Below are 16,211 nucleotides of genomic sequence, written 5' to 3'. Positions count from 1 at the left end.
TTGTGTTAGTGTTCAATTTGTAGTGGACAACCTAATTAATCGGTGTGATAAAAATAACTTGTACTTGAACATTAACAAATGCCAAATTATACGGTTTTATAGAATTTCTAACCCAATTGTATTTAGTTTTAATATTTGTGATATAAATTTAAATGAGCAAAAATCAATAAAAGATGTAGGAGTCATCTTTGACACAACTCTATCTTTTACTGATCATATAGATGCTATTGTAAATAAAGCCGTAAAACTGCTAGGATTCATAAAAAGAAACTCCAAGGATTTCAACAATATAAATTGTATAAAAACTCTACACTTTTCAATTATTCGCTCTATTCTTGAGTTCAACTCTCCAGTTTGGTCTCCAAGTTATCTCAAATACATCAATAAACTTGAAAAATTCATTAAATTCACTAATTTCGTGGTCCGCTTGACCAATTAATTTATTACAATTAATTAAGGTTTTTAGTTGAGATAAAAAAGTCAATGGCACGAGCGGGATTCGAACCCACGATCTTCGGCTTCATACGCTGCTGCTCTACCGCTTGAGCTATCGTGACCTCGATCCACTCGGACACCAACTTCCTATCTCAACATCACCTTTTGAGTTTTCCCTCCTTTTTACCATTTTAATTACTCCCCTTAAAATAAGAAGAGATATTTATGATGTTATATTTTTATATAAATCGTTAAATTTTATTATAGAAAGCCCCGAGCTTCTGCTACGAGTTTGTTTAAATGTTCTTTTGAAATTAACTGGACATAAAAATTTATTTTCTATCCCTTTCTGTAATACTGTTTATTCTAAGCACCTATTATCAGAGCATGTAGGCTCAATGATCTATTCAGTTGATCTATTCTGTAATAGATTACAAAACTTTAAAAATAAAATTACATCCGCTTTGAGTGTTGCTCCAACATAAACGATGTATCGCATGTTATGTATTTGTACGTGATGTAAAATGGCTAAAGCCGTGAATAAAGATTATTATTATTATTATTATTATTATGACAGTTGCTTAACGTGTCCACTTAATTGAAATATGCCATTCCTTGACTTAACTCCTTGGGCTCGGCTAAATATAAATGTTCTTATTGCACGTTATATTATTATTTCATATACAACAAGTTTGGCGATAAATGTTTTTTGTTAACTGTTTCATGACAATTTATAAGCGTGAATGTGTGAGCAGTACAAGAACGTCGATGTCTTATATTGCAGCCTAGTTTATAAAGAGGGTGACAGAGGAATACGAGTACTCCATATGCTACTTTAGTGAGTAGTAAGTAAACAATAAAGTTCTACTCAACAATAATACCTAAATACACACTATCCAAGTATGAGTGTACTTAGGAGAAAGAAGGAGCGTTTGGGTTGAAATGACTTTGTAAACTACCAAAACACCTGCGTCCTGCTCAGGATTTTTTAAAATTTTTTTACCTCTATAAACCCTCAGGGTGCCGGTGGTTTTGAAAAAACAAAACATTTGTATGTCGGGTTCGAATGCAGGGCCGCTGGATTCGAACCCGGGACCTTTACCTTAAGTGACGAGCGCCATGTCAACGCCTAAACCGTTGCGGCCACCGACGCCCCGATATTATTAATACTAACCTGAAATGTGAATAAGGGATTGTGCGCATTGTTTTTTAGTACTATTTAATAACACTTTATTGCCATGTACAGATATCTTAAAACTAATAAAAATAATACTATATACAACTGTACATTTAATGTAAATTATGGCTACATTTGCTCATCAGATACATTAAATTCGCCAATGATATTGTTCTAACTACAACCTTAAATACGGTTTATCTACATTATTTACATCACAATTATTGGTTTACAACGAAAAGTCGACACTGTCTGTGACAGCCTTTTTTTTCTATATCTAATTTAAGTTAGTCGTTTTTAAATATTTTTCCAATTTACAAAAGTACAAAACATTTATGTGAAGGTTTCTTACACTTCCATTTCAGGCTGTATTGTTGATTAGGGGTCGTGATGTCATTGAAGTTTATTACTCTCTGAACGATTGGATAATATAATATTTTTTTTAGAAGTGTCGCTTTTTGACTTTTTTTTAAAGGGCGCCGTGCATCGTCAATAAAGCGTATTCCGCATACTTTTTTAAATTAATTTATTTATAGATATTTATCATATTTTTGTTAATATTTACACTAACCCGAATTTCTGCCAGATTTATTGATAAAAATTCTCATTTCAGAGTAAGTTTTTGTTATTAAAAGAAAAAAATCAGACCATTTGTTTTGTAAATATTTGGTAGTGGTATTAGGTTAGGTCAGATTAGGTTAATTAGGGTCAGTTTGTAAATAACATTTGTCCCCAAGACCGGGTGTTTAAAAAGGCATCAATATATTTTTTCTTCACAATTCCATCGGTCTGTGGATTATTCGTCCAGTGAGGCAAAACAAATAATTAAGTAACCAAGGTGGTGAAATCCTTTAAGTGGGATTGAAGTGGAAAATGGTGGGAATGGGGTTTTACAGTGGGGTGGGGCTTCATTCGCGCCTGTCAACTGTGCTTTTATGGATTTCATGTCCTCCTTTGACCAAATTGTCACAACCTTTCCAAAAAGTACAATTTCTGGTAAAGCGTTTTTTTTTATAGAAAGAAAATTATTTATTGTCCGTGATTGATAAAGGCAATGAATGTCCCAGTTTCGTAATTGTGCAAATCAATCTACTCGATGGCATGATATTGATTAACTTGTTGAAAATTATGTAAAATATGCGAGAGATAACCTTTTCGTAATTACTAAAATATCTTTCGACTCGGACAACTCTATAAAAAAATTAAAATCTCTGTTTATTCTCTTGTTCCTATCTGGATGGCATCAGTTCATCGAGACTTGTCAGGCCAGGCTGATCAGAGTCGACAAAACTGGTTCATCGTCTCGCAGACCTCAACAAAAAATCTTACAAAAGATTAAGTGTCTGTAAAATAATAATAAAAAAGAATTTCACTCTTGTCAGGAGATTAAAGTTAATTATTGTCCAGTAAAGTGAAATTGTTAAAAATAAACTGAGATCAGAATTGTTTAACCCTATCATGACAACTTACATTTTTTTATTGGTTCGGAGATTGAGTGTCGCTTTTCTCTTATAAATTATTTTCCGGTAGATTTTACCTTTCCAATAGCCTGCAACTTCACATTATCATTTAATTATCGATGCCAATTTGATATCTGGTTTAACCGACATTTTTAATTTATTATATTCAACTCTTACTACTTAGCTTAAACTACAAAGACAACAATTTGAAAAGAAACGAAAAAAACAACATTTTCCGGTCTCTGTTCAGAGGTAGAACACCAACGCTTTCGAACAAAAAAAAAGTTAAATTCTGTTCTGCAAACATAATAAATTGGAAGTCGACAGACGGATTGTTATCCATGTCGTACTGTACTTTCGTAATTTGTATTTTTTGTTCTTTCTTTTTTTTGTACAAAAGGAAAAATAAATTAAAGTATATATATAAAAAAATTAAATTTTTATCACATGTTTAAACTGTATTATTGGTTATAATCACTTCCGAAGGCAGCCAAGGTGCTGTTATGCCCACTGTTTTGGCCTTCCTTTGTCCGAGTCGCCGACGATGTCGATGTCTTGATCCGAATCATCAGATGAATTGCAAGTCAGAGGCATTCCGCCTCCTCTCGAATAATCCATCGGCCTTTCTCTATCTGAAATAGAAAAAAGAAAATCTGTAAAAATATCTGTGGTGTATATAGTCCAGTGAAAAATTAGCTGAGGATAAGAATAATACAGATAAATGTTTTTTAAGACAATTAATTAAGGTTTTTAGTTGAGATGAAAAAAAGTTAATGGCACGAGAGGGATTCGAACCCATGACCTTCGGCTAGATACGCCGCTGCTCTACCACCTGAGCTATCGTGACATGAAGTGGTAGAGCAGCGGCGTATCTAGCCGAAGGTAGTGGGTTGAATCCCTCTCGTGCCATTAACTTTTTTTCATCTCAACTAAAAACCTTAATTAATTGTGTTGTATTAATTGGTCAAGCAGACCACGAAAGTAGTGAATTAATGTTTTTTAACTTAACCCAACTGTTTACGCCAATGTAAACATTTTTTATTTAACGACATTTGTTATCTTAAATTTATCATCTTGAAAAATTGTGAAAAAGGAAAATTTGTAAGGATCAAGACGCAGGAGGGAGAAACAGCTCAATTTCCAGCAAGACGTCGTAAAAAGAGTGAGTCACTGCCTGGCTTTCAACCTGTACGCACGAACGTACATCAGCTATCTTCAGCGAGTCAGTCCCTGGTTCTCGACCTGTACGCACAAACGTACATCCCTTGTCTTCAGTGAGTCACTGCCTGGTTTTCGACCTGTACGTACGAACGTACAACAGCTGACTTCAGCCAGTCGCTCCCTGGGTTTCATCCTGTACACACGAACGTACATCAGCTATTTTCAGCCAGTCACTGCCGGGTTCTCGACCTGTACGCACGAACGTACATCAGCTTTCTTCAGTCAGTCGCTCTGTGGTTTCCGACGGGTACGAACGAACGCACCTTTGACCTCGTCCGGCGAGTGGCTCCACCCCCAATCTCAAGCTCCCAGATAAGCACCAACTTCTCGTTTGATCTTCCCTGTCGTGAGCTGACAACAAGGCGTACGAACGTCCTTAGTCATTTTCTTCTCAACATTGTCATTCTGTATATGAACTTATCTCTCTCTCTCTCTCTCTCTATATATATATATATATATATAGCTATATTTCTTCTAGTTAACTTTGTTTGTTTTCTGGCCAGATTCTAGTTTCCGTATTTATAACATAAATTGTGAATTAATAAATTTAATTATCAAACGAATTATTAAGCTATTTTTTATCCATCAAATCCTTTACGCAACAGCCGGCAACTATCCCTGGTAGCGCCGGACTTGGAGGGTAGATATCCAATACTTTCTCCCGCCGGCGTCTACGAAACAATGAGGTTTTCCAATATGAGGGACATGGATTCAACCAGATCTCTGAAATAATGATGGAACTTGGAAATTTTTAATTCCTACCTCTGCAGGTTTCACATGAAAGAAAATCGTTTGTGTTCCGACTGCGGGATAGAAGATGATGTCCTAGCATCGGCAAATTTGGGATATATGGGGCTTGCAGGATAACGTCTGATCAAGGGCGATTCCAATGTTCTTGTCAATGGGATAGAAGGAAATAAGGTGATTTTTTTAAATCTTAAACTGAAAGATAGGAGGTAAGGGTTGGAGGATGAAACGCTTTTCTACGTTCTTGATAAGCCAATTTTCAACGGAGCTAATTGAGTTTAAATTTGAATTTTTACAATTGCTGCGTGCAAGCCAGGAGGTGGAAAAGAAAGGGAAAATTTGGGTGCCAACTGTATAAAGGTGATGTTATGGAGGGTAAAAATAATAAAAATAACAAACCACCTAATTGTCTGTACGACCCTTGGCGACCCGGCCTATATGGGGTCGACGTTGATTGCATTTTGCCTTGTGTAGGACAGAATATATAACTTACAAATGGTACATGGCATAAAAACAAATTTCTGAGTCGTAATTATTCAATAAAATATTCGCAATAGTTGTAAAAAAATAAGTAATATACGCATTGTTATACTCTAAGAAGAAGAAGCAAGCTAAAATAATTTGTTACCAATCATTGTGAGGTCGAATATCTTGGGAATGATTCACCTAGGCCTGAGAAGAAATTTAAGAATTTTTTGTTTACGAACGGTCGAAATCTTATTGGGTTGTTAATAATATCAATTTTCATTATCATACTTGATCATCTTTGTATATTCTATAAAAATCTTTTTGTTTACATTGTTTCTATTATTAAAATTATTAAGTATTATATTACACTAGTAAAATTAACTGTACTAGTGGACTTCCCAACAATGTGTAACCTTTTATTCACTTATCTCTAAAGCATCAATCTTATCAATTATGACCTCATTACTTTTTCATTATATTTTTACATTTTCTTTTTTTTACATCTATCTATAATATTGTACACAATTTTTTCCTTTATCGTTTTGCAAATTTACATTATTATTATAGATATTTACGTATACTTTTTCTAACCAATTTAATCTGGTCTCATTTTTTTTCTTTTAAAATACATTTTTAAAATGTTGTAAGCCGGTCCCCGTCTTGGAATAAGTGTTAGTTGTTAAAGTAAGAAAAAATTAGGGTAAACGATGAAAGGGAACAAAGGTTGTAAATCTGAAGACTAAGAGAGGCCTATAAAGAGGCTCGGGAATGGAGCGGACCTGGAGGCAAAGAACGGCACATTGCAACAAACACAGGAAACCACGGACGCTGGCAATGGGAGAAATGGTGTACTTACATGTACCGGCAAATATGGGTATGTCCAGCAGAATTTCCAGTAATTCGTCGTCGTCAGCCGGCCTGTTTCAGTGCCCTATTCTTGTAAGAAGATGGCGGAGTGGAGGAAAAATGCAAGTGGAAGGTGCTGAACCCACAGTACAACCCGGCTTGGATTTGGGATACAGAACACAGCACATGGATCTATAGTCTGCCGGAACCCACGGTGCTTACGATGCAGTGTCGAAAGAAGGGAGTGACCGAAATAACCCTGCAGGGTGCAGGGGAACTAAAAGTGGCCCCGGAGTGTGCGATGCGAACCCCAGACTACTACTTCCTACCGATGTCGGAAGGAAACACGGAAATGGCATTAAAGCGGAGAATTACCGTCCTTCCTCTCTGTCGAATACCAGAGTGGAACAGAGTATTTAGCAGGTACGACGTAGAAGAGTCAGCCCTTGAATTAGAAAAAAAGGGAAGGTCGATTCCAGCCGATGGAGTACTACAGAAATACGGCTAGATGCTTTAGCAAAATTATTGGACCAGATGGCAGAAGCACGGTTCTTGAAGTGAACACCCACTTGGGACGGAGCCAGTGTCGCCATCGCCTCTCTAATCGTAATTGGAGCCGCAGCAGGAATTCGGTACTGGACCAGCTGTACCCACAAAAAAAGACGAAGGCCCGGAAGCCTAGAAGGAATACTTCTACGGGAGCAGACAGAACCCCGGGCCACAACGGAGTTAAGTACCAGAGACAGGAATAGTTAGTTTAGTGAACTGTAGAATTTTAGTGAATTTGTGTTGGAGGTAGTGATTAGATATAGTAAGTGTTGCGCTGTAAGGGAACACTTGTTGGTGGCGGGGGTGATGTAAGCCGGTCCCCTTCATAGGGATAAGTTTTACTTGTTAAAGTAATAAAAAATTAGGGTAAGCGATGATAGGGAACAAAGCTTGTAAATCTGAAGGGGCTATCACCCAGACCGGAACGACGTGAACCCTCAAATCTGGCAAACATAACTTTGAAATAATTACACCGTTGGGCAGATAGATAAGAACGTCGAAGGATGTCGCAGACCCAGACTGGAACCACGTCATGTTTCCCACGAACCTGGAGAACATAAAGTTGCAAAAGTTGGAGAACCGATCAAATAAATAATTATCGTCTAGTTATTTAGTGCTGAAGGGTTGTCACACGGTCAAAAATATGTAGCGACTTGTGAGCGACACCCGTCTTCGCCGGTTCACCCGACTTTTGATTTTCCTTTCCACCCTTACTCCGGTAGAGAAACTGGTATAAAAGGGATGACTGGGAAATCAAAAGTCAGTCTAGACCAAGGGCTCAAACCAGTGAGTCAAGCTCAAGGGCTCACACCAGTCAGTCAAAGATTCACCTCAAGCAGTGAACAGTCGACTCCAGGAGTCGATCCGGAAGAGAAGCAGCCACACTCCGTCTGCGGAGACAAGGGGACTTAGCCAGCCAAAGCCATCGTAGACCAGCCGTTGCGACTCATCGGATCAGGACGACGGTCGAGAAAACCGAAAGGCGCTGGATATGTTGAGGACGCTGATCGTGGCGATCATCGTTTGGGGTAAGTCCCTTTGTTAATAGATTCATCCCAGATTTAGAGTTGTGGCTGACTTTTAGATTAAGATTCTGTGGTTTGAGTACAGTTAAGAGACTGAATTGAGTTACAATAAATGTTAAGGAGTATACTCTCTGTACCTTCCCCTACACAAGAATAGTAGCGACGCGATTACGCCGACTCTTCTCTTGTCGCTTAGAGAAAAGCAAGCGAATATTGAGAGATTATTCGGCCGCCGCGCCGTCGTCCACGTACAATGTATGTCATGTTCATTACTATTTATGTGTTGTGAAAGACCTGTGTCATTATTATTCTTATGATGTTGGTATAATCTATTTTTTAACAATTGAACTATTTGTCCTACCTATGTCTTTAACATTAGAATTATACATTTTATCTTTAATTTTATGTATAGGTGGTAGGCAATTCCATATTTTATTTTTCATACACTGATTTATCATTAAATTAATATCTATTGCTTTTTATTTTTTTTAAAGAATGTTAATATTTTTCTCTTATACCTTGTATATCATACCAGCACAATTTTTTTGTTGATAATACCATATGTTGTTATTTTTTTTCAGTTACTATACTGGAACGCGATGCTGGGGGACGAAACTGTTCTCATATGTACTGATTCCCTCAGCGCGGTGGAGCCCTGAGAGACCCCCCTATACACGGGACCCACTGGTCGGCAAAATCCAATTAAAATATGACATTGTGCGCGCAGGGAAAAGGGTGGTTTTAGCCTGGATTCCAGGGCATTGGAGGAGAACGAGAGAGTGGACCTGGCCGCGAAGGCGAGTACTCTCCTCCCTCACAGTGATGATGTTGAGACCACCTCGATTCGGCCTGACAACGCTAAGAGAATAGAGAAAAATATGATATTAGAAAAGTGAAATTCGTTGGGCCGACTCGACTGACGCGCTGATGTCCGTCAAGCCGATGGTCAATCAGTGGAGCCCGGAGGGGATATCTGGAAGGGAAAGCGTTGTCCTGACCCGCCTGCGGATCGGTCACACACGTGCGACTCATGGGTACATGTGCCATCACATCTAGGTGGCAAGCATGCCAAGCTAACAGACTCATTGTGTCGCACGTGATGGAGGGTTGTCGCAGCTTGGCCCCGTATAGGGACCAAAATGGAATACCGCCGGACTATAAGAGAATGCTCGAGCATGGCAGCGAGTTTAAAGAAAAGGTTTTTATGTTTTTGAGAGATATTGGGATAATGGGTTGTATATAGTGGGGTATTTATTTCATAGGTTAAAGTTTAGGTTAAGTTTATGTTAGTATAGAAATATGCTGGGCGGCGGTGCAACATACCATTTCATGGATCCACCGCTGCTCCGCCAAGCCGGGTAGGGGCGGAATATCGAGTACCCTCCGACCCGGATTCTAGACAGAGATTGGGTTTGTATATAGGAGTTGGCATGTATTTATTGTATGAGTGAATGTGCGATTGACTGGTTTTAGGGAACGTAAGGGCGCCGAAATGACCAAAGAAGTCCATGGCGCCCGATCAGAGCCCAACCTCGGAGTCGCTCAAGCCAGAGGCCTCCTAGGAGGTCTCGTAATTCTAATTCTAATTAAGTTACTATAATCATTTAATTTTTGTTTTGCTATTATTGTTTTAGCAGTTTTTGGGGTAATTATTTACTGTAAAAGTTTTCATTGAATTGTTTATATTATGTTTATAACGTTATGAAATCTAATATCACTAATTTTCAAAATTTTGCTTACGAAATTATATACTAAATTAATTTTTTGTTTTATTGGACGTGATGAATAAAAATTTGATATTCTATTGGTGTATTTGGATTTTTGTATTGATCTATTATGAACTTTTGGTTATTGCTTATAAGTTTTACATGTAGAAACACTATTTCAATACAAGAAAACGATATAAACCAAAATATTTTATAGGATATAAAAATGTAATTTTCACTGAAGAAGACTCATGTTATGACGTCGAAAACGTTTCGTTAATAAAGAAAATTCCTTTCAAATTTCTGCAGAATATTGTTTAACAACCTACAGTGTAAGTTGTAGAGTACTGTTGAGTACAACAGACGAAATATTTAAATATTATTAAAAAAAAAATAGATAAATGAAGAAAATCCTTCAGGCTTCCTACGAATTTACCATACAGATGGTTTTAACTAGAATGTCAGATTTAACAATTTAACTCTTGTCAATATCCGCGACAAAAGGGCTGTATGTCCGGAAAGAGAATGGGATATTTACAATAAGAAGCAGATGGGCTGTGGTTTGAAAGAGAAGCAAACAATATTTATGGAAATGCATTTATAAGGGAAGCTGAAAATTTAATTACGCTTTGACACTAAGTTGATTGACTATAAATGGAGCCGTCTTGGGTCAGGGCCTTGCAAAATTACCATTTGAGTGGTTCAATTAGTAAAAATGATACGGCCTTAATGACTCCTAGTAGAGCGTTAAAGACTGAGCACACAATGCTTGAGACAAGGCTTAACATGATTAAACATTGACTCAATTACAAGAGTGCCTTTTATATAAACGGGGAAGTTCTCCTTTGAGATTAATGAGATGGGAAACTTGGGAGGCGGTCCCTGAATATACAAGACTTGAGGCCAAGTTACCAGGCACCTATCACATTCAAGTACATTACCTAATTGTCTCAGAAAGACGACCACCCCTTTGCCTTACCTTAACTTAAATATTTTCTACAACTTATCCCCTTCATTGTGTTAGGAACTTTTTAACACGAATCACCGTTCATAAATTTCATGTAATAAATGTGAACCAATTTAGACAAAAATCCACCTGAAAATAAAGCCTAATGGGACGTTATTAAAAATTCCCATTGTTACACAATAAAATTTTATCGATGATAAAAACCTCTAATCGTAATATAGTTTTTTCCCGTCAAATTAACTGTTTTTATTGTATTTATGAAATACAAGCATGTAGCATTTTCGTATATTTGAGAACTTTTTAAAAAGAAAATGATTGGGCTCTTAGAAAACCGCATAAAAAATTAATTATATGAAAGTGCCAGTGAGATTTTGCTGATTTATGTTTATATAGGTTGGATTTTGAAGAGGAAGGAAGTCGGTATAGAAAGACATTTTTGTATAAGGAGTCGTCTCTTTCAAAAATATCTAATTTCGTATTGCATAGAATGCAACGATTGTCCTACCACATACTACGGCCAGGCAAAGCAGTACTTGGGAATAAGGAAAAGGCCACGTAATTATGATTGTAAAAACAAAACTAGACCAGGTACTGCTTTGTCCAAACGCAATCATGATAAAACATATAAGTTCAATTTTAATGAAGTGAAAATTATGGCACAAGAATCTTACCTAATCCGTATATTTATGAGAGATATGCTGCCTATTGTTAATGACCAATGCAACCTACAAACTGATATCAATAGTTTAAGCTCCAGTGGGATTTTAAATGATCAGATTAGTGTAATGTCAAAAACATGGTAGATGTAACAGTACCTGATACAAACCTTCACTAGTCCTCTTTATTTATATTTTCTCTTAGTCTATGATATGCTTGTTAAAAATAGTTATTTATTAAAATGTAAGTTTTTAATGTGAAAAAAGTAAAAAGATAAATATATTTTACATATTGATTGTATATGAACCAATTAATGTAATTTTTAACTCTCACCAAGGTGCAAAAAAACCTCGTTAAGCACGGCATAGTGTCAACGTTGTGATAGACATTGAAGTATATCCCCGATCCCTCAACCATAACTGTTAAAAATTAAATTATTTGCTAATTATTGTAATAAATAAATTACAGGATTTAGAATAACAATTGTACTACCCGAAAAAAAACTTATTGTTTATCATAAAAGTTAATATTTTTATATTTTTGCAAAGAATTTATTTACACGCTTATATTCATTTATGAAATAATTATTTGATGATAGATAGATGAAGTCTTACGAATTCACTTTTCGAGTCAAAAGTCTAATTGATCAAGATCTCTTATTGCAAAACGTTTATGTGCAGGATATAATCTAAAAATGAGAAATATTACGGCACATTTCAAAAATAATATTGTAATTTAATAATAATTTAGGCAATTTTAGGCTTCTTTTGTTTATTATTAACGTCTGAATAATTGGTAATAACTTAAATGAACATTGTTTTACATGCAATATAAAGCTAATAAAGCTGGGTATCCTCAAGGAGTGTCTTTATCCTCAATTAAAAACTAATGTTTCTTTTTCCATATTTCACATATTCATTATACCAACCTATAAAAACTAATCGTATTAAATTAATAACTTTTCCCGTGGCATGGAAGGATTTGGTTAATGAAACATTTTCCCTTTTTGTTGTTTCAATTAGCCGAAGTAATATATATTTTCTCATAATTTATATTAGTAAGGGGTAAAATTAATTTAACAATTTATATATATAAAGAAAACGAGTTAAATTAAATTTAATCGTAAGAAATACACTTATTATATCATTTAACAATATATAACAATAAGTGTATTTCTTGCGATTAAATTTAATTTAACTCGTTCTCTTTTTTAATTAATTTCACAGAGTACGAGGGACGACTTCCTATAGTACGTTTTAAAGGCATCCTTAATATCCGGAATGAAGATAACGTTAGAAAGAAAATCTGAAAATCTAATTATGTGATTTTTTGCTTTCCCTTTTAAGACGCAATGATTGGGCCAGTTATTAAATTTCTAGTGTTAGACCTAAATTATTTTTTTTTACGTTCAGACGAAAAAGGATTTTCCCGTGTACAGATCCACAGTTGAAATCCTCGTTTTTAACCTTATTTTTATAATGAATCATTTAAACAGATTATCTTTTTATTAGGTCTGTTAATTTTTGTTGAATTATTTCAGTACTCTAAGATTGAATAATTTTCAATATAAACGTATACAAATGTTCATCTTTGTCTGGCCAACTTCGCTGCATATTTGTCAGATTTGCAGAGGGTACTGTGAGTTTTTCCGACAGAACATTATAACGGTATATAAAGAAAAAGTCACAAATATAAGAAGAAAACAACAATTTTAGGAAAAAATAGAATAATTGCAACAAGAAGTCGTTTATACAAGCTAAAAATTAGTTATTTATCCTCCATTATACTAACTCGAGTAGTAAATTAAATGCACTACTTCTATTGAACCAATTGGCTAAAGAGATTTCATAGTTCAAGAAAAGTGAGGTTTTTAAATCCATCCATCCTCAATGTAATGTTGCCATATTTATGTGACTATTGGTTAGAAACGGTTTAGTGACAATGATCGATTATTTCGTCCAGAAATGCCGATACATAAAGAACAGTTCGGCAATAATCCACAGTTTATGCAAATTATACAACTCAGTCAAATAAACAGCCAAATAAAAATAAACTAACACACCTGATGCCTTAACCCGTACCAGTTTGTTACAACTAGTTGACCTTTGTTGCTTTTCCACTCCAGCTGCGATTTAACTAATGTTGTTTTTTCTAGTTAATTGGCTATAATAATAAAAAAATGGGGGAAGGTACTTCCTAAGAGGGGGGTTATTAAGAGAAATGTTTAGCGTTGTGAGGGCTGCTAATCCGTGCATTGTGCGGCGCGTGACCTTCTAAATAGATGAGTTTCATTGTTGAACCCCCGAGATCCCGTTTCAACCCGTCGCCGGTTCAACCCCCGTCCAGAAAACGGATTTAATTAATTCCCTTCTTCCTTAATTTCACTTCTATGAATCAGGCTGACCGTGATATAGAATCTAGAAGATATAGAATATAATATCTTAGTGGCCGAACCATATCAAATTGGAGTTGCAAATTTTAAGCCAACTATTGAATTTCAACATCTTGAACTACAAACAAAAATTTAATTAAGGACTAAAGATCAGATGTACCACCATTATTTTTAAGTAATTTTATTCGAAGCTTATTACAATACAACAATAATAATGACATTTCTATGAATAACAGTATACATTTAATTATTGAACGGGTAAATAATTCTTTAACAAGTTTAACTTTTTATATTAAGATCTTCGTTAAGGAATCGCGAGTGATAGTATAAATATCACGTATTAAGAAACACACCGGAATCACAGTATTATTTTAATAAATTAAGTTCTATTGATTTTACAAACTTTAAAAACTGATCAATCAAGAGACGATACCAAGGTAATGGATCATATCCAACCAGTAGTCACCGATTGTTTTTCAAATATGGTTCTGTTTTTGGAACAACCAGCATCTGTAGCTATGAAATGACCAAAAGCTTATTTGGTACAATGACATTTTAGACCATCGATAAGGTTGCCACCTCCATAAAGCGGGAACATACTTACCCGATGCAACGCTATGCGACGCTACCCGACGCCTTGTCTCGTTTTGGAAGGGTGTGCACGTCTATGCGACGTCAAGCGCACGCCACGTACAGTCACACAGCGTGTATCACAAATCAGTATCACAATCCCAACGCCTCTTTTGTTCTTAATGCATTATTTTAAGCAAAACCATGTAACAAATTGTTAGTTAAATTTTATAAGCACAACCATGTAATAAATTGTTAGTTAAATTTTATGAGCACAACCATGTAATAAATTGTTAGTTAGATTTAATTGTTTTAAATAAAGTTTTTCCGGTGTTTTGATAAATTTTCTGCCTAACCATCATAATTAAATAACTTTTATAAAAACTTATTTTTGATCTCGTTTAATTTGGTTTATATTAAAATAAGAATGTTGTAATTGATATAACGACAATAATACATATAGGTTGAAATAAAAATATGAGTGTCCGGTTCTTTTGTCTTCGACTGTACTCGATGCTACCCGACGAAAATCTTCGGGTAGCGTCGCATAGCGTTGCATCGGGTGTGTTCCCCGCTTAAGGGTAAGCCCGGTGCATACTTGGGCTAATTTGTTGTCCAGTTTTATGTTTGTACAATGCTAGAGGAAACAGTTGGAAAGAACCGTTTTGCGTGAGTCCTAGTCTCTGTTTTTCCACATGAACCACATTTTCATCTTTTCTTTTTTGGTTTGAATTAAACTTATTGGGACCAAGAGCAACAATGCGATTTTATCAAATTAACATGTTCATAGATTTTAAGCAAACATTTGATCGAGTAGATCACTTCATAATCTGGCAAAAACTAACTGATATCAACAATAGTACGAAATTGATCAGGATACTTAAGATTTATTTATCGGGCGTCGGTGACCGCGACGGTTTAGTCGTTGACACGGCGCTCATCACTATAAGGCAAAGGTCCGGGGTTCGAATCCAGCGGCCCTGCATTCCCTACATACTTACAAATGTTTTTTTTTCCAAAAACACCGGTACCCTGAGGGTTCAAATAACCTCGTAGTTGAAATACCATCGTAAAAAAAAGATTTATTATTTATTATTAAAAAGACACTTCTTTCAACTTGAGAATTGAAAGAAATACAAAATTGGTTTTTATCTAAAATACCGCATGAAAATTAATTGGAATTAATATTAAAAATTGTGTAAAATTAAATGTAAAATGATTGTTTTATAGACCAATTATTTCGTATTTAAAAAATCTTGAATTAATGGACGAATCATTAATAAGAGCTAGCTGTTGAGAATATCCTCAGAGGATAAACCACCTTCCATTTCTTAGATATGTATATAATTTGGGATTTTGTATTTTTAGTCTTATTTTTTAGGCCAAAATGTGATTCTTCTGACTTTAGAGATAAACCAATGAATAAGATATATGAATTAGAGAGTGAAACGTTATGTACATTTTATAATTAATTAAGGTTTTTAGTTGAGATAAAAAATTCAATGGCACGAGCGGGATTCGAACCCACGATCTTCGGCTTGATACGCCGCTGCTCTACCACTTGAGCTATCGTGACCTCGATCCACTCGGACACCAACTTCGAATCCCGCTCGTGTCATTGACTTTTTTATCTCAACTAAAAACCTTAATTAATTGTAATGTATTAATTGGTCAAGCGGACCACGAAATTAGTGAAGTTATGTACATTGAAAATTTTTACTTTGGGAAATTTACATTACTATTTATTTCATCATAGTAATTGCCAGTAGAATGTGTTCGTATTGTTTCACAAATTCCCTCAATTTTTCTTAACTTTTCGATTTTAATTGTTCTGTCATTCTTTCAAAAGCACATATTGTCCCGTTTAATAACATAAAGGAAGATACGTTATGATAATATTACATATTACACAAACTGAAGGAAAATAATTTTGAAACCCCCTAGAATTCTAATTTTCTTGAACAGACAATTAAGCCGTCTTGCCCATAAAG

At 35.4% G+C, this 16,211-nt stretch overlaps 1 protein-coding gene across 1 annotated transcript in view; it reads right to left on the bottom strand.

Moving 5' to 3' along the window:
* Positions 1 to 1,762: 1,762 nt before the first annotated feature.
* Positions 1,763 to 16,211, bottom strand: part of LOC106666680 (brain-specific homeobox protein homolog) — a 77,239-nt gene continuing 62,790 nt past the window's right edge. Inside the window, exon 5 of the mRNA XM_014394037.2 lies at positions 1,763 to 3,704. Within this exon, the coding sequence (XP_014249523.1) occupies positions 3,574 to 3,704 (131 nt within the window). The 3' untranslated portion in view covers positions 1,763 to 3,573. The remainder of the gene's footprint in view (positions 3,705 to 16,211) is intronic.

Source organism: Cimex lectularius, unplaced genomic scaffold (assembly GCF_000648675.2).
Source record: "Cimex lectularius strain Harlan isolate CLEC.00 unplaced genomic scaffold, Clec_2.1 scaffold173, whole genome shotgun sequence".
Classification (NCBI taxonomy): domain Eukaryota; kingdom Metazoa; phylum Arthropoda; class Insecta; order Hemiptera; family Cimicidae; genus Cimex; species Cimex lectularius.
The sequence above is the reverse complement of the archived record's forward strand: the minus strand, read 5'-3'. Positions and strand labels throughout refer to the sequence as shown.